Genomic DNA, 18688 nt, shown 5'->3' with positions numbered 1-18688 from the left:
GCAGCAGCTCAATGATCGCGTTGGCTACTTGCATCACAGCAGCCCCACAGTATATCTGCCCACTCCAAATTGATTCCCAACTGACCGATAGCTGTCTGGCGTTGCAAGCTTCCAGAGGGCTATCACCACTCGCTTGTGAACTGTGAGGGCTGCTCTCATCTTGATATTCTGGTGCTTCAGGGCAGGGGAAAGCAAGTCACAAAGTTCCATGAAAGTGCCCTTACGCATATGAAAGTAAGATCCACAACACTATGCGGTCCCACCAGTCTGTGCTTGTTTCCCAGGCCCAGAATCGGCGTTCCACGGCATGAGCCTGCTCCACTGCCACCAGGATGGCCAAATTGCCGGGGCCCGTACTTTGAGAGAAGACTGTGTCCATGTCCTCATCACTCTCCTCACCGCGCTGCTGTCGCCTCCTCACCTACTTTTGCTGGTTCTGGTTCCGCATATACCGCATGATAATGCGTGTGGTGTTTAGCGTGGTCACAACTGCTGCAGTGATCTGAGCGGACTCCATGCTTGCTGTGGTATGGCGTGAGCAGGAGAGCAGAGTGGCAGCGGAAGCAGCGGGTGGATGACGATGCTGACAGCAATATGGTGCCTCCACGGAAAAAGGCACAAAACGATTGTTGCCTGTTGCTTTCACGGAGGGAGGGAGGGGTAGGCTGGCAGCAGACTGTGCTGCTGGCTGGGAGAGCTATCCCTCTACCAATATTCCAGGCAGGACTCTATTAGACAAAACTTAAAGAAGAGCATGACCTGAGTCACTCCCATTTATGTGCAGGTGCCCCTGACAGACTTTACCGAGGTCCGCCAGGAGCACCCATGTCCGCCCAGACGCCCCCGGCAGACCTCACCGAGATCTGCCAGGAGCACCCATGTCTGCCCAGGCGCCCCCACTGCCAGAGCACCCAGGAGACGACAAAGACAGCTACCAGATGTACTGCACTGTCTGCTGCCACAAGGCAATGAGCTGCTGCTGTGTAGCAATGCAGTCCCACATTTGACAGCACTCAGGAGACATATGGTGACGGTGAGCTGAGTGGGCTCCATATTTGCCGTAGTATGGCGTCTCCACGGGTAACCCATGAAAAAAGGCGCAGAAGGATCGTCTGCCGTTGCTTTCATGGAGGAAGGGAGGGAATGGGGGCCTGACAACATATACCCAGAACCACCCGCGACAATGTTTTTTGCCCCGTCAGGCATTGGGATCTCAACCCAGAATTCCAGTGGGCAGCGGAGACTGCGGGAACTGTGGGATAGCTACCCACAGTGCAATGCTCCGGAAGTCGACGCTAGCCTTGGTACTGTGGACGCACTCCGCCAACTTAATGGTCTTAATGGTTTTAAGTGGGGACACACACAACTGACTGAATAAAATCACTTTCTAAAAATTCGACTTCTATAAATTCGACCTAATTTCGTAGTGTAGATATACCCTTAGGAAAAGTAAAGTATTTGCAAAGATATTTCTGTTTTATAAACATGGTATTCACATATAACTTACCACTGAATTTAGGTGTCACTATTTTCTCTAACTTTCGCAATGTAAATAGATATACTCAGGCTCAGAAAACTAATTAAACTAACACCAGCAAAGACATTAATTCAGCCCTTTCCAGCTCTGTTCGTTTCATTGAGGTTTACATTTCAAAGCATGGAGCAAACTTTGCCTTTTTATGAACATTGCAAACATTACTAAGCATGGACAATCTACACACAAAACTTGCACCTTTTTCATCAAAATAGTTTTAAAGATTGTTTTAGCTAAACCATTGCAAATCTCTCCACGGGGACTTTTATGTCAGTTTATAAGAAGGTTATATCTGTTTAACTTAGTTTTGTGCCATTTTTGTGTATAGATATATTTAACTGGAGTTGAAGCACATTTTAAAAACATTGGGCTAAATTCAGATCTAAGTCAACGACTGCAACTTAAAGTTGTACCTATTTCCTGAGCTTAGCTCATTACCTTCATCTTCATCCTCTTCCTGGCTAATTTTCCCGTTATTCCAGGACAGTTAAAATGAGCTTGACATTCAAACTAGCAGCTGAGACAGCTCCTGCTCACACTAGCTTCTTGCAGCTGCTGTCTTGAGTGCTCTTGGTGGAGATCCCTTCATTCTGGAATTTGCTTCCAGCACTAGTCGGGTAGAGCCTGAATCTGGAGACCTTTAGGACACTGTGAAAAATTCATTTGTTTTTTGAAGAGCTTGTTTAAGGAGATGGTCTGTTTTTTGCGGGAAATGTCCTTATTTTTCTGGGAAAAAGGCAAAAAATATGTTTTTATATATGCTAACTATGATAGGATGCATTTTATAAATCTAAAAATCTGAATAAATACAAGTTTTTATTTTTTATCAATACATTTTATCTGTGAACTTTACTTTGAATGATGTTAGCATGGTTGCTTGAGATGTATATGGTTTCCCCAGACTGAATCTCCACATTACATGTAATGAAGGTATGTTATATATGCATGTTAGGGGTAATGAAACACTGGAAAACAGCTTCTGCATGAGGAGTAGATTCTATCGTTGCCATGCCATAAAAAAAATAAGGATTCCATGATTTGGTGCTCACTGAACATAATGGCTGCTAAACAGAGTCCTTTTGATGAAATAAAAATATAGAGTAATACCTTATTTAAATAATTGCCTAATTTTTTACTATTTATATTGACTACTGCCATTATTTTACATTGAAAAACCCAAACAAACTGGATATTTGCAAAATAGAAAACAAATCTAATGTATTGCAATTGGATAAGATAAATTAGTCTTGCGTGAATATTACCAAGGAATTTTGATAAACCATCTCACTTTTTTCTTCTCACTAGCTGTCAAGGCCTACCATTACATTTTCATGGAGTTTTCTTAGCTGCTTGTTATAGTGGAATTGTGCAAGTGCAAATCATCATTGAATGTGATAATTTTTGCTAATTATGCTGGTTTTAAAGTCATTAGATTAATGTGCTGCTTGTGTGTATAAATACTTTTTTACTTTCAACTTCAGATCACACTACAGAGCAGATTGGCTGTGCAGAAAACAAAATTATCAATATGTGTACAACCTCCTTTAGCGCTGACCCATGACCAGTTCATCTTTGATGATATAGGTAGATTCTTCTTTTACTGTTACAAAGTATTATAATGTATTGCTTTATCTGGAATTGTTTGAGCCTTATTCTAAGATTTACTTAGTGACCTCTAAGTAGACATGCACCAAGCTTAACTTTTGACATGATGATGATTATACTCTGTTTTAAAAAAAAGAAACGTGAGTGGCAGTCACAAAAACCCAACAGAATGTTAGATTGTGTGCAAAACCAGAAAGATAGAAAATAATGTTGAAAATAGTATACAATCATATAATGTAATGGTACATCCTAATTTGCAAGCCTGTGTCCAGTACTGGTCACTCTACCTCAAAAAATATGTGGTATTGTGGTTACTGTGCCAGTACAAAGAGCTTCTGCTGAGCAACAGGAGGGGAGAGAAGGTTCAGTTATTTGTACCCAGTCAGGCATAAGCTTCCTTCTCAGCACTGCCCACTCTGGCTTCCTTACAGCCTCTTTGAAATTCTGTCAGCTGCAGGCTGGATTGCTTTGAAAATTGCAGAGGGAGCTGCAGGCCCCAGAAAAGTGTCCTAGGGCCTGGATCTGGCTCGCGGACCATATGTTTGACAGCCCTGCCCTAAAGCATCTAACATTGGTCACTGCTGAGACAGGATAATGGAATTGATAGATCTTTGGTCTCTTCTGGAATGCCAATTCCTATGGTCCTACTGCATGTTCCCTAAGGAACAGAGGGCTGAGGGCCCTGATGCTATGACCTCAATATAGAATTGCATTTGTATTGAGTCTATCTTATATTTGCTGCACAGAGACATTTCACAGTTGCATTTTAAGAGCGTTTTGAATTGGAGCATCTTGTTTTGCTTTTAATAATATATATTGAAGAAAAAAATTATGTGCAGATTTGATTTGAATTAGTTCAATGGAAATGTATAATATAACTTAACCTAAAAATATTTCCTTAAATATTGGAAAATGTTAGGTTTTCTTTCACTTGGCCATATTTATTTAATGTACTTTGTTATTATTTGTAGAGTCATGTGGATCTAAAGCTGTAGCCCTGTCTGTCTTTCTGAAGGGGAATTGTCCACCAGCAGAGCTGGAAGGAGATGCTGTGGCTTCCTATAGCACACCCACAGGTGAGCAACATGAGATTTCAAAGAGTTTTTTTTTCTTTTTAAAGGTTTTGATTCCCTTATGGCTCTTCTTTCTTTCTTTTTAATTTCTTTAAAATATTTTAAAGTTAATAGTACTGTGCTGAAGAATTTGGTCTCCTTTGTTTTAGTTAATATTTTATATAGCACCATTAACTTGCCTGACCTGTTCACAGAGTTAACAATATACATTTACAACTTGGGGAACAGGCTTCCCATGTGCTGTCTCAGCAATTTGCTTCTATCCTGATCGGAGAGGGACCTCCTCTGGGTGTGAGAAGTTAATTACCTCTTTAGGACCATTCAGTCCTTGACCTCACTGCAGAGGCTGCCAACAAAAGTGACAATTACTCTCTCTGCACAGAGGAGGAGGATTAAATGGTTGCTGGGACTGATTATTCCCTCACCGTGTTTCCCTTTTACTCTTTGGAATAGCATTTGATTGATTTACTTGTTTAGAATAAATAAGAACAAAATGTGAATTGTTGCATTTTATAATGACCTAATCACCCCAGGCCATCCATAGTGACACAACAGGTCAGTTTGCTCTGACATCTATTGTCTTTGCACATCTTGCTGGCTAATCAGATGTCAAGGACAAGGAGCTAAGTTGAATGATCCATGTCATGTCAGGACTGTCTCATGTTTAACCACTACTACACACACTGTTTAATTCTCAGTCAGAACGTGTGTGTCTTAGAGAAAACTGGGTGACATTTTATACTACTGGTAAAAGTGAGTATGTGGAAATACATTGATTTATATCAGCTGAAGATTTGGCACCAAGTCTGCTTTCTCTTTTCCTCCTTCCCCACTGATTGCAGGAACAGAATGGAGGGCATTTCTCCCACAGGGAATCTTTGTTTCACGTGCTCGGTACTCCCCATACTACCATGTGTATGTCAGGCAGTATGGGAAGCAGCATTCCTATAATGAGTGTTTTTCTTCATCTCAGGAAGCCTAAGGACCATTGGATTCCACAAGAACCATAGCCCTCTTCAGAGGCTATGAGAAATACATCTACACAATACTAAAAAGTGTTGAGGACAACATCTTTTGTTTTCCTTAAGAAATTAAACATGATGTCATCCAAGGCATTCTTCTGGCAGGCCTGGGATTTACTTTCTGAAGGACCTGAGTCTGCAAAACATTTTTGCTAGTGAACTATTGATTAGCTATGGGATTTCCCTTCTTTGATGGGCTATTAGACCCTGAGTTAGCAAAGCATAATATATTGGTTAAGCATTAATTTGAGAATGGATCATCACTGGAGAAGATTTTCCTGTGATGGGTTGGGACAGTTCAAGGAGACATGCTGTGTTTGTGCTACCTATTTTGGCAGTTAGAAGTGCAGTTTTATTTGTAAATCTGACTATAAAAATAGCTCATTGTAACACAGATCTGTCCTCTCCAGGCTAGATTAACTGGGTGTGCAGAGGGTAGAGAGCAAAGGATGCCGCCCCATGCTCCAGATCATCTGTGCAAGCAGCAGACACAGTTCCAATTTCTGCGCTCTAGGGATGTCAGAGATTGATGGCTTCTAGTGACTGAGCATGCAGTACCTTCCTAAGAGCTCTGTCTGGGGCCATGTGGACATGTCTGCGGATAACCTTTAGCACAGAGCTATATGTAAATTGCACAGTCTGGTCTTGGGTTTCTTGAATCATACCCCCTGATTTTAGTGATGTGCATTTTTACTGCTTTTTGCTCTATTAGCCCTGCAGAGCCAATATAACAAAGAGAGAATGAGCTGAATAGTTATTTCTTTGCATTATGTAATGAATTATTTACTTTTTAAATAGTTAATAACAATGAAAGAAAAAATACCAGGTTGACTTTCAGATATTGAGCTTGTAGGCCTTGCAGTTAGGAAACAAATACTTGTAATCTAAGAGTATATTTGACCTGAGATCTTTGAAATACAGTAATCATAGAACACTATTTAGCTATTTCATACAGAATCACTTTAGAATAGGACCACACTTGAACATGTTGTGTTTAATTGTGGAATTTGCCCAGCACAAGGAGCATAAAATAATTAAATAAAATAAATGATTTAATGGTTCAGAAGTTCTGTTGCATCTTAGGCTTGGCTAGTTCAATAGAATTGTATACAAACACACTATCCCTGTTGGAGTTTGTAGAATCAAGTCCTCAGATAGCACTTAGGTCCATGAAAAAATATTCTTTCATTGTCTCACTATATCTGAATAGGAACCTTTCATTGGAATGGATTTTTGTTTGTCTGAATCAGGGGTTGGCAACCTTTCAGAAGTGGTGTGCCGAGTCTTCATTTATTCACTCTAATTTAAGGTTTCGTGTGCCAGTAATATGTTTTCACATTTTTAGGTCTTTTTCTATAAGTCTATAATATATAACTAAACTATTGTTGTATGTAAAGTAAATACGGTTTTTAAAATGTTTAAGAAGCTTCATTTAAAATTAAATAAAAATGTAGAGCCCCCCCTGCCCCCCCCGACTGGTGGCCGGGACCTGGGCAGTATGAGTGCCACTGAAAATCAGCTCACGTGCCGCCTTTGCATGCGTGCCGTAGGTTGCCTACCCCTAGTCTAAATGATCCAGCATTGTGGGTCAAATTTATGGTTGGTGTAAGTCTGTGGAATTCAATACAGTTGAATTTAATTTGTTTTTACTGAGTTGGATGGAGTTACACGAAGGATGAATCTGGCCTTTCCTGATTATTTTTGGTTAGAGTTATGTCTTATATATTTAGACACACTAAAAAAAACCCACTTATTGGATTTTGCCTTTAACAAGTTACATTTATTTTTTCTAAACTGTTAATTATTACTTCTCTTCTTTGTTTCCTCTTAAAATAATATCTTACATATTCTTGCTTTTTTTCTCCCTTCTTCCTGTCGCTGATTATGCGGTAGATCTCAATCCTGAAGGTGAGTGAAAGAAAAGATATTAAAACTGGACAAAGTGTTATAACTGACAGCTGATTATCAATGAAGCAGATTTGGAAGTGAACTGTGAATATAAGGAGGTGACTCTTACAAGCTTTTATATCCTCCTTGGAACAATGTGCTGGCTTGGCACTGCTCTAGGGATGACTGCTGGGAATTATGGGAGAGATTGAGGCTTAGACGTAAGGGGAGAGTTATCCATAGGAAAAGTAGAATGCACCAATGATGATTTTTTAATTGACTTATTATACATTTACACCTGAATAACATTGGAATCTATAATATTAAAGTGTTTTATTCTATCTTGAGGACAGTGATGGCAAATACAGTAAGCAATCATAATATAATTGTATCTTTAGCCACCTTTCACCTTACAGTGCTATCTATTGCTCATCACCTTCAGCTGAATTTAAGCATTATTTCATTTAACCTTTCTTATTGTGAAAAAGCCTTCAGGATTTGAACTCGTGCCATGTTATCTGTGCAGAGAGTGAAACAGTAGCTCTGAGTGGTGTGAATTGCCTCCATTCATCCCAGTTCTTCTTAGAACTGTCTTATGGAAGTCTGAAAGTTGATTTCTAGATGATTAAAAATACTAGCACAAATGTCGTTCAAAATGTAGCCATGATTATGACAGGTATCATGGCTTCAAGTGGTGCCCAGCTATGAAAATGACAATACACAGGAGGATAAAAGAGGGATAGAAAGGTAGCTAGCATCTAGGTAGGCTGAAAAAGAACAGTTCTTGAATTTTGTAGGCTCCCTGTTGTCTGGATATGTTTAAAGCATATATTAAGTCCCTGTGGGATATGCATTTATTTTGCTTATTTTATAAGAAATTTATTGGTTGTAAATTCCCCATTCACCCAAAAAAGTAAGAGAAACCCCAGTTTCTGGGAAGGAAGGAAGTCTCCAGCTGTTCGACTTTCCATTCGAGATAGGGTTGCTTAATGGGCATATGTTTGAAGTCTTCTCCTTCTCAGCCTCTCTTTCATTACCCATCCATTTTTGAGCAGTCTGGGAGAGGTAGAGCTGAAGCTGCTGCAACTAGTGAGTAGGTAAATGAGACTGCTAGTGGCTGCCTTCCTTCTCTCTCTCTTTTGCTCCTGGTTTTGCTGAAGCAATAGAAGCACTCCAAGAAGTAGAGCGGCTCCAGCCCGGGGAACAGGCTGACGTGCTATGCAACCACAATTCAGCCACTGCAACACTCCCTACAAACCAGGAGGAGTAGCTGCAATGAAAATACTGGTTCATTTCCATCTGTTCTGGAGAGTGAGGTCAGCTACATGGGACCCAGGATGGAGAGTAGAAGCAGGAGTATTTCAAACCATCACTGCTGCTAAGAATAGTTCTGCCTTACTGCATAGATGTGTTTATTTTAAATGTAATTTGATAGGATCAGACATCGCTTAGAAATGAAGAACCAGATCCTGCAACCTTTACTCACATGGGTAGTTTTTACTCAAGCCAATATTTCCCTCAGTTCAAGCATGAGTAAGATTGCAGAATTTTACCTGAGGATGTATTTATGGTAGGATTTTATTTGGGCTACTACAATGAGTACTGCAGTAGTTAAATTCAGCTCAGTCAGTAACAGAAAGGTCATAAATTCTTTGAATATTTAACATCCTGAACGCAGACTCAGCTATTTCTTCCACCACACAAGGTCTTTTTATAAAGGTATAATTAAGATTAATGCATTTACTTATATCTTACATGCACACAGTGTATCATATTTCAAACAAATAGTGTTTATATGATCTGCTCTGGTTACATTACCAATGAGCAATTCTGCTTTAATACACGGGGAAAAAATTGTTATAGTATATGTTTTGTTATCCATTATTACTGTGTTAAAGTTACATGACATGTGCAAAGTATAACATAACAGTAGATGAGGATGACACAAGGCCTATTACCAGACATAATAGAAAGGGATCAAGGCAGTTCTGGCGATCAGAGTTTGGTGCTCCCATCTAAAATTACTCTAGCACGCCCAAAGAAGTGTTCTGGAAGAATTCTCCAATATAAATTTTATACTCTAGTTATATATTTTTTTAGCAGCTTTTGGCTCTGCTTCCCTTTGATTCAGTGAGTTTTGGACTCTGTCTGTATATGCCAGAGATAATTGAGATTTTTTGTTTCAGAAAGTAAAGTTCTGTCATGTTTAGTTTTGATTTACATTTCCTTTGCACGTGTTGAAAAAATATTATTTATGATGAGGCAAACTGAGAACTGGAGATCCAAGAGTAATTGGCATGATACTAGAAAAAAATAAACTTGCTTTCAATATGAAAGTATTTCAAAATCTTTGTGGCAAATTCTGTTAAGTATTTCTTGTTGGCAACCCTCTGAAATGTTTCAAGATTTAATATCAAGACTTTTGTATTATGTCATTATTGAGAGAAACAAAAAGATTTTTCGCTAATTTTTCTAGTAGATTGAGGAGAGATCTGTAAGAAAGTTATGTGAAGTTGGTTCAAGTCAGCATTTTGAAAATTTACAAGTTGATTGAGAAGCAAGTGTCCTGAAACCCTGGAATGTCCCAGTTTTTAAGGCTTGTCTCTGTGTCCCTGACAGTTTTTATGTAAACAAGTTTTATTGTGATTTTTATAAAGTGCTGGAGGCACTACCAGCCAGCGGCTCTAGTAAAGTTAACAGGCCAGCTGAATGCATGTGTGTCTGTTACTTGGCCTTGATACCTAACCCGATTTTCAAAGCCTACTAGTGACCTTGCCTCTGCACAAGTCCATGAAGCAGCCCTTCCTTGCATGTAGAAGCAAATCATTGGTAGCAAGAAAAAGAGGTGAGATGGAGGGGGATTGTTTGGCTGAGGAGAGGAAGGTTGAGCTCCTTTTTCTTTTATTACCTTCCAAGCATGCTTCCCTGATGACTATCATAAATGTCACTTTCTTGCCTTCACATCTTTTCTGTTCCCACCCCAGCCATGAAAGGGGTCTTAGTTTATTCCCTCTGAAAATCTGGTCATGCTAAACGTTTAGGCTAAATTAAGACCTGACCAACTAATTGTCTGGTATGGGTTTTGGAGATCAGGGGACTTCAAGAGAGAATGGGTGATGTTACTGTGAAGCTGATACTGGTATCAGTATGGTAGACCTTTTTGCATACACAGGCTTTCCCCACATGAAAAAACAAAGATTCCCCTGATGGATGTTTTGGCAAAGGAAAGTGGCAGCTGCCTGCTCATTAGACCAAGGGCTTCCCATTTTATAGCTTCTAGGACTTCCATCATATATTATATATTCTATTCTATTGTAGCTAAGATCAAGTGTTATATTTCAGACTTGTTGCCAATTTCAAAAGCATTGAGTCTTGGTTTACATTTGTGCATATTCTTGACAATTTCTGATTTGCATTTGAAAATAAATTAAAAAATCATATCTATTAAGAAAAATGTGTATTACTGTTATGTAGTATAATTTTTCTTCCATTGTCGCGGAGTCCCAATAATGCCAAATGTAATTTTTCAGCAGTATGTTTCTAGTCAAAGATTTTAGCCAGTTCTGTCCATCTCTGCTTCTTTACTATGTTACCAAATGAAAGATAAACTTTAATATGCATTTGAATAATAACTCAGTATTGAAGCTGAATAAAAAGTGACTTGCCAGTTTCTTCAGTGCCACCATTCATTTAATGAATGGTTACCAACAGGAACTCAGTGTTAATTGAATGTCAATTTTAATTAAAATTCAATAGCTTCCATTGTTGTTTGCAGTGTTGTTGTAGCTGTGTTGGTCCCAGGATATTATAGAGACATAGTGGGTTAGGTAATATCTTTTACTGGACTAACTTCTGTTGACGAAAGAGACAAACTTTCAAGCTACAAAGAGCTACACAGGCAACCAATCTTCTTCATGCTTCCCAACATATACAAACAATGGCTGCCTCTGTGAGTCATTAAAGCATGTAAGGACATGTGATATACTCATGTGACTCAGGACTCCATCTTAGGCCAATAACTTTCCACAGACAGAGACTGTGGACTTCGTTTGAGTAAAATCCATACATATGGCAGAGGATATGAAAAGGGACAGCTCCATTTTGTCTTCATTTCTCTGGACTGGTTTTCTAATAAGGAAGCTCTAAACAAGGACTGATGACCCCCCCAATCTGTTTGCGTGATTCCAGATTATCACTGCTACAAACCTGATATTAGGACTTGGCAATCACTTGTGTATACATGATCTGTTAACCATTTATAACTCTCTTCTTAGTTTCCTTAATTAATAAACCTTTAGTTTTTACTTACTAAGGGATTGGCATCAGCATGATTATTGGGGAAAATCTGAATTACATATTTACCTGGCTACGTGGCTAGTCTCTTAGGATTGGAAGGACCCTCTAACTGATTAAATTGGTTTTCAGTAACCACTCATCATAAAGTCTAGTGTCTGGGTGGTGAACCAAAGCTTGGAATGCCTAAGCAGGCTGTATTTTTGATGTCTTGCTAACCAAAAATGTGGTAATCCAGAAGTTCACTTTTGTTACTGGCTTGGTATAATCTAATGATAGAATAACCACCAGTTTGGGTGTGAATCTACCCCATTTCTCAGCAGTCTGTCCTGAATTTGGCATCCTCAGCTGTGACCCACTGAGGCACGGTGACACCTATACTCTGATCTCTGTCATAATGATGGCATCACTGCCTGCCTCAAATATCTACAAGATAATGGACAATACTCAGATATCCACCCAAAGCATATTGCCAAACTCACCCATTTCATCCTCACCCATAACAATTGTACATTCCATAACAAACACTTTGCCCAAATCATGGGAACAGTCGTGGGTACTAGAATGGCTCCCCATATGCCAAACTCTACCTGGGCCACATTGAAGAAGAATTTCTGGACAAATGCACCACAAAACTAATGATATAACTGAGCTATATCAATGATATTTTCATCCTCTGGACAGATGACCCAGAGTACCTCATAGATTTCCACTAGAAGTTCACCAAGCACCACCAATCTATCAGATTTTCTCTAGAACACTGCAACACGAGCACCAAGTTCCTGGATACCACAATCAGCTTCAATGATGGAACTTATATACAATAAACACCATACCAACCTTCACAGATCCAGTAACCACCTCAAACACACCAAGAAATCTATTCTCTACAGCCAGGCACTTAGATACACAGAATATGCTTTGAGGAGAAAGTCCTGGATCCATACCGTAACACACTTAAAACCATCTTGTAGCAAAGAGGCATGGATGCCTTTGGAGATAGACAGTGAGAGATGGCCAGATGCCCCCTGGTGGGTGGAACCAGGAAGGACACGCTCACCACACCAGAAGCAGAGGGGACAGGAACAGGAGGTATAAAAAGCGGGTCCCATAGCTCAGTTGAGCAGCATCTGCCAAAGGAGACAGATGTGTTCTCCCCACTGCTGATGCAGGAGTTCACAGAAGACTTCAGTTACCCTGAGGACTCGCCCAAGCTGCCAGACCCAACCAATGCTGAGGAGCTGTTGGGGTTGCCACTGGCGGAGTACCCCGAGTACAATACTGGGGTGCCACCTCCTGGATCATTGCAGTGGAACTCCTAAAGATCTTTGCCCGGGTGGGCATGCTCCGTGACATCCTCATGGACCAGGGCACAAACTTCACATCCCAACTCCTCCGAGAGGTCTGGAGCCTCTTGAGGATCAAAAGACTCCAGACATCCGTATATCATCCACAGATGGATGGTTTGGTTGAGCAGTTTAACCGAACATTAAAGAGAATGCTCTGGAAATTCCCCCAGAAGAACTTCGCCAATGGGACCAACTTCTTCCTCCCCGTTGCTCACCATTTTGGAGGTGCCACAGGCTTCCACTAAATTTTCTCCATTCGAGCTGTTATATGGCCACCAGCTGCGGGGATTGCTGGATTTCACAAGGGAGACGTGGGAGCAGACCCCATCCTGAGCCCAGGGCATATGCCAATATGTACTGCAGCTCTATGAATGCCTGGCTCATGTAGGGGCCCTCATGAAGGAGAACCTCTGAGCTTCCCAAGGAGTCCAGGTGAGAGGATATGATCAGAGCACACGTGTGCAGACCTTCAAACCAGGAGACTGAGTCCTTGTTACTGCTCCCCTCAGAGGAGTCAAAACTGCTAGCATACTGGCAGGGTCTGTATGAGATCATCCGCCAGATGGGCCCCGTCAACTACAAGGTCCAACAGCCTGACCGGAAAAAGGAAGTGCCTGATTTACCATGTTAATCTTCTGAAACCCTGGTGCGAAAGGGAAGGGCTGTTAATAATCCTGTCTCCCCCCCCCCCCCCCCCGGAACCCGAACTGGGGCCACAGGCCCCCATGGGAACAGGACCTGAGATGTTCAGGGATACATTCTCAGAGGACCAGCTAAAGCAGGCCAGATGTCTTACTGAGGCTTTTCCTAGGACTTTTACTGCTGTGCTGGGAGAGACCACCCAGATCCACCATATCATCTACACCAAACCCAGAGAAGTTGTCTGTGGAACGACCTGACCACTCCTGTGCCACATGCGGGTCATAGTAGAACAGGAGGTCTAAGTTATGTTGGAACTCGGGGTCATAGGGAGGCATAGTATGTTACTAACCTTGATTTAATGACGCGATATTGGCAGATCCCACTGGACAAACTTTCCACTGGAGCCCAGCTCAAAGGAAAAGACAGCCTTCGCCACCCCCAGTGGACTCTACCAGTTTACCAAGATGCCCTTTGGTTTGCACATAGAACCATAGAATATCAGAGTTGGAAGAGACCTCAGGAAGTCATCTAGTCCAACCCCCTGCTCAAAGCAGGACCAATCCCCAATTTTTGCCCCAGATCCCTAAATGGCCCCCTCGAGGATTGAACTCACAACCCTGGGTTTAGTAGGCCAATGCCCAAACCACTGAGCTATCCCTCCCCCCCCCAAAATAAAAAAAATACGCCTCCTGCAATGTTCCAGCACTTAATGGACCATCTGCTGCAACTCCACAGTGAGTATGATGCAGTTTACCTGGATGACATGGTCAAATACAGTCACCACTGGGATGACCACCTGAATCAGGTGGCGGCTGTCTTGAGGACTCTCTGTGGGGCAGGTCCCAAGAAATGCCAGGTGGTAGGAAACAACTTACCAAGGATACACCTTGGGGTGAGGCAAGCTGCACCCCCCTACTCAGAAAAATCCAGACGATCCAGGATCCTCAACCGCTATGAAACAGGTCTGGCAGTTCCTGGGACTAGTGGGGTACTATCGGCGCTTCATCCCAGACTTTGCAACCATTGCTGCTCCCTTCACTGGGCTGCTTACCAAAGACCAGCCACTGTGGGTGCGGTGGAACTCTGACTGCAAGGTAGCCTGTCAGGCTCTGAAAGACCATCTATGCAGAGAGCCCATACTATATCGCCCTGATTTTACATGCTGGTTCATCATTCAAACCGATGCTTCAGCAGTGGGAGTAAGGGCTGTCCTCTTGCAGGACATTGATGGTGAAGAGCACTTGGTAGTATATATCAGCTGTAAGCTGTTCCCGTGGGAGCAGAACTACTCAGTAATTGAGAAAGAGGCTCTACGTGTCAAATGGGCCTTAGAAGCGCTTTACCACTACCTCCTTGAGAGCCCTTTTATGGTAGTGACAGACCACGTGCTGCTGAAATGGCTCCAGCAGATGAAAGATACCAACACCCGGCTGATGCGCTGGTACCTGACTCTATATCCATTCGCCTTTACCATTCAACATTGAACCAGTAAGGAGCACACCAATCCAGACACGTTGTCACGACTGAGGGAAGGGGACCTGACCAGCCCTGGAGACTGGGAGCTGGGTTTGAGGGATGTGAGTATAGCAAAGAGACATGGCTGCCCACCGAGATTGACAGTGAGGTACGGCCAGATTCTTTCTGGTGGGCAGAACCAGGAAGGCCACGCTTACCACACCAGAAGCAGAGGGAACAGGAAGTATAAAAGGCGGGTCCCATAGCTCAGTTGAGGAGCATCTGCCAAAGAAGACAGATGTGTTCTCCCCACTGCTGATGCAGGAGCTCGCAGAAGTCTTCAGTTAGCCTGAGGACTCGCCTAAGCTGACAGACCCAACCAATGCTGAGGAGCTCTTGGGGTTGCCACTGATGGTGTAGCCTGAGGAGACACACGACTCTGACTGCACCGAGGTACCAAAGCTAGAGAGAGTAGGAAGTAGCCCAGGGAAACTAGACAACAGTCTGGTAAAGTGCAGGCCTGTTACAAGGTCAGCGGGCGGATCCCCGCTGATCTAGTGGCGGACCACTCTGCCACTGTTAGGGCCCTGGGCTGGGATGCAGTGGAGTTGAGTGGGCCTGTGTCCCCCTTTCCCCTGGGGTAGCAGCTTCCCCAGCTTCGGCCAGAAGGCCTGTAAGAGTCTACTGTCCGCTGAGCTAGGATGCTAGACTGTGTGGGGTGCTCACCCCTTGCCAGCGCCCCCTAGACTGTGTGTGGCGCTCATGCCTGCTTGAAGACTGGGCTCCTAGACTCTTACCTGCTCTACCCTGCCTGAGGGTTGGAGCTCTAGACCAGTGGTCTCCAAACTTTTTGGCTCTCACACCCCCAGGGTGACCTGCCGCAGGCGCACTGCCGACGGAAGAAGACCAGAAGACCCACCGCAGGGGAACACCAGCTGTGGATGTGCAGAGCAGCTGCCAAAAAAAAAACCTGCTACGTGCCGTCCGGCGGCACTACTGCTGCTGCGCACCCCCTGGGATCATTGCACCCCAGTGTGGAGACCGCTGCTCTAGACTGCTTGGTGCCATGCCCTGCCTAAGGGCCTGGGCCCCTGAACTGTTCACTGCTCTACTGTGCCTGTGGGTTAATTTCCCCCTTGTACAGACTGCCATTCTAGGTGCATGACAGCAAAGAGGTGTGGCTGCCGTCGGAGATTCACGGTAAGGGACTGCCACTCACACCTACACACCTTTACCAAATAAGGACACTCTATCAGATAAGTAGATTGCATTATGGAATGGGCTACCCAAATACCCTGGGGAAACTGCTTCAATACAGGGGAAAAAATACTGATTGCACATGTCATCTGTAACCCCGCACTGAAACCCATACATGGCATCACCAAGCAATTACAACTCGTACTCAATGGGAATCACATCCTGAAAAAAATCTTTCCTGAACTCTCTCTCTCTCCTATCTTTCAAACAACCCCAGAATCTTGCCAACTTCATCAGAAGCAAGCTACCCACAGACCAGGGCCTATCAACTCCAAGTGCCACCAGCTCCTGCCATAACAGATGCAAAACCTGTATATGTATCTCCACTGCTATGATAATCAATACTTCCCATGCCACATGTTTCAAGATCCATCAGTCCTACACATGGCTATCACAACATGTGGTGTATCTCATCCAGTGAACTAAATGCCCCAATAACAACTAGGTGGATGAAACCAGACAATCACTATGCTTTCAAATGAACTCCCACAGAAAAATGACTGCAGAGGTGTTCACCTTCAATGTTCTCTCACAATATGTGTTAACTGCTTATGCTAAACAATTGGTTCCACCTTGTATTTAGCTGTGTTACTCAGAGTACCTTTCCCAGCCCTGAAGAAGAGCTCTGTGGAGTTCGAAAGCTTGACTCTTTCATCCACAGAAGTTGGCCAAGTAAAAGATATTACCCACCAACCTTGTCTTTTTAATTTTAATTAAGAATTTTATTTTCAAATCGATTGTATAACTCACTGATGTTGAGATGCGAAGTTTCAGGATGAGGAAAGTGGATGCAGCATTCTTTTACACTGGTTTAACCAAATGTAGTATAGCATGGTATGCAGTAATAATTTGTAATGTCTTATTGCTTATTCTGCAGCTCATTGTAGTTATAGTTGTAGCATGCTTAAAGTTGACATTTAATTTTTTAAGTATAAATGTCTGTTTTTGTTAAAAATTGCACCCAGCCCTTCATAAGCAAAAATCAAAAGGTATCTTTTCAATGTGCTGCCTTCTTTCTTATATATTCTATCAAAGGTTAGACAAATGTTAACATCTACTGGACAGTATTTTATTAAGCCAAAACTTGTTGCCATTTGATGGAGGACAGATTTTGTTTAATGGTATGACAAATAAACAAGCATGTACATTCTGAAAAAGTGTGTAGTTGTCATGATAATTGAGAGGAGTGCATAATACTTTGCTGCTGTATCCATACACTCCATTCAACACATGAGGCATATGCCGTACAACTCGCAGTCATATTAAAGTGGAATTATTTGGCTGAAGGTCTGTACAAATGTATAATATTCTTTAGTGCTACATAGTCACTATGAATACAGATATACAGCTTTAATTGATTTGGTTAATACTATTTTCATGGAGTCTGAAACCAAAACATTCAGTTTTAATTTGTCATTACAAGAGTGTTTTTCATCGTTAGTTTTAAAACCGTGTTTAGGTTGAAAATTAAGCTTAATCCAAACGTTTGCATGGCTTGACCATTTTGTTTTAATGAGTTCCTGATCTACACTAAAAATATATATAGCTTTTTGATAAACAATGTCATGAAATGTCTTGCCCTCAGAATACAGATATTGTCACTGTCAATGCAAACTATCTGTCCTGTCATTTCAGGAATACCAAGAGTTGCTCAGTGCAAATTTAGACTACCCTTGCGGTTAATTTGCTTTCCAGCTCAACCTTCAAAAACAGCAAACCACAAACTAACTATTGATACCAATAAACCTCCTGTCAGTCTTGTGAACCTTTTTCCAGGTAGGACTTTTGATGGTGATGTGTCTGTAACATAAGAAATGTTAGGAATTCAGATCGGAATTTTTCATCATGAAGTAATGATAGGGTAATTATAAGATAATTGCCAAATGATAAATACAAAGCTGAATATTTTTGTTTGGCTTTAGTTTTCAAAGGTATGATATGTATTATCAGGATATCAATGTAGGGCTTTAAATTTTGTTAAAATATTATAATAATTATTATGGTTTACTGCATGGAAACCAACATATCAAAATGCTTCATTTGTGACTGTGATGTTGCATTACTTCAAGTTTGAATATTTTCCCTTTTATTTATATGCAATATAATGTACGTATTGATTTTCAAATGTATTTAAGCTTCAGGTAAGTAATTCTATAAAGACTTGCTTTTCTGGGTTTTTGTGACTTCTGCGTTTAGGTTTCAGTATAGGTTCCAGTGTTACCTGAAAGCTTTGAAAATTTTTCCCTGTTATGAGTTTCTATTTTACAGATATTTTTTAAAATAGTGCATTTTATTTTATAATTTTGCAATTCACATCAATATTTTATTGATCAAATTGAAAAATGTAATAAGACTGTTTTTAAACAGAGAAATCTACATAGAGCAACATTTACAATTTGTCCAAAGTCCCAAAAACAATTTGTACTGGTTCAGAACAACACCTGTAATTACAGTATTTAATTAAAACTTATGTTGCAGACTTGTGGCCAAAAGGGTGCATCAAATTGTGTAGCTTTAAATTCATCTTTTTTTTACAGTGGCTGAATAAGGAGCTGACTAGATCCTCTTGTG

The 18688-nt window shown here is 41.5% G+C and overlaps 1 protein-coding gene across 10 annotated transcripts in view; it reads left to right on the top strand.

Moving 5' to 3' along the window:
• BBS9 (Bardet-Biedl syndrome 9) overlaps positions 1-18688 on the top strand; it is a 455972-nt gene that overhangs the window by 92383 nt on the left and 344901 nt on the right. For 8 of the 10 annotated variants that reach the window (XM_048839046.2, XM_048839045.2, XM_048839047.2 and 5 more), the window contains 4 exons: positions 3016-3118; positions 4111-4215; positions 7128-7142; positions 17753-17893. In XM_048839046.2, the coding sequence (XP_048695003.1) occupies positions 3016-3118; positions 4111-4215; positions 7128-7142; positions 17753-17893 (364 nt within the window). The remainder of the gene's footprint in view (positions 1-3015; positions 3119-4110; positions 4216-7127; positions 7143-17752; positions 17894-18688) is intronic. The other 2 variants (XM_048839044.2, XM_048839050.2) reach the window with 2 other exon arrangements.

Source organism: Caretta caretta, chromosome 2 (genome assembly GCF_965140235.1).
Source record: "Caretta caretta isolate rCarCar2 chromosome 2, rCarCar1.hap1, whole genome shotgun sequence".
NCBI lineage: Eukaryota > Metazoa > Chordata > Testudines > Cheloniidae > Caretta > Caretta caretta.
This window is presented reverse-complemented; position numbering and strand designations above follow the sequence as displayed.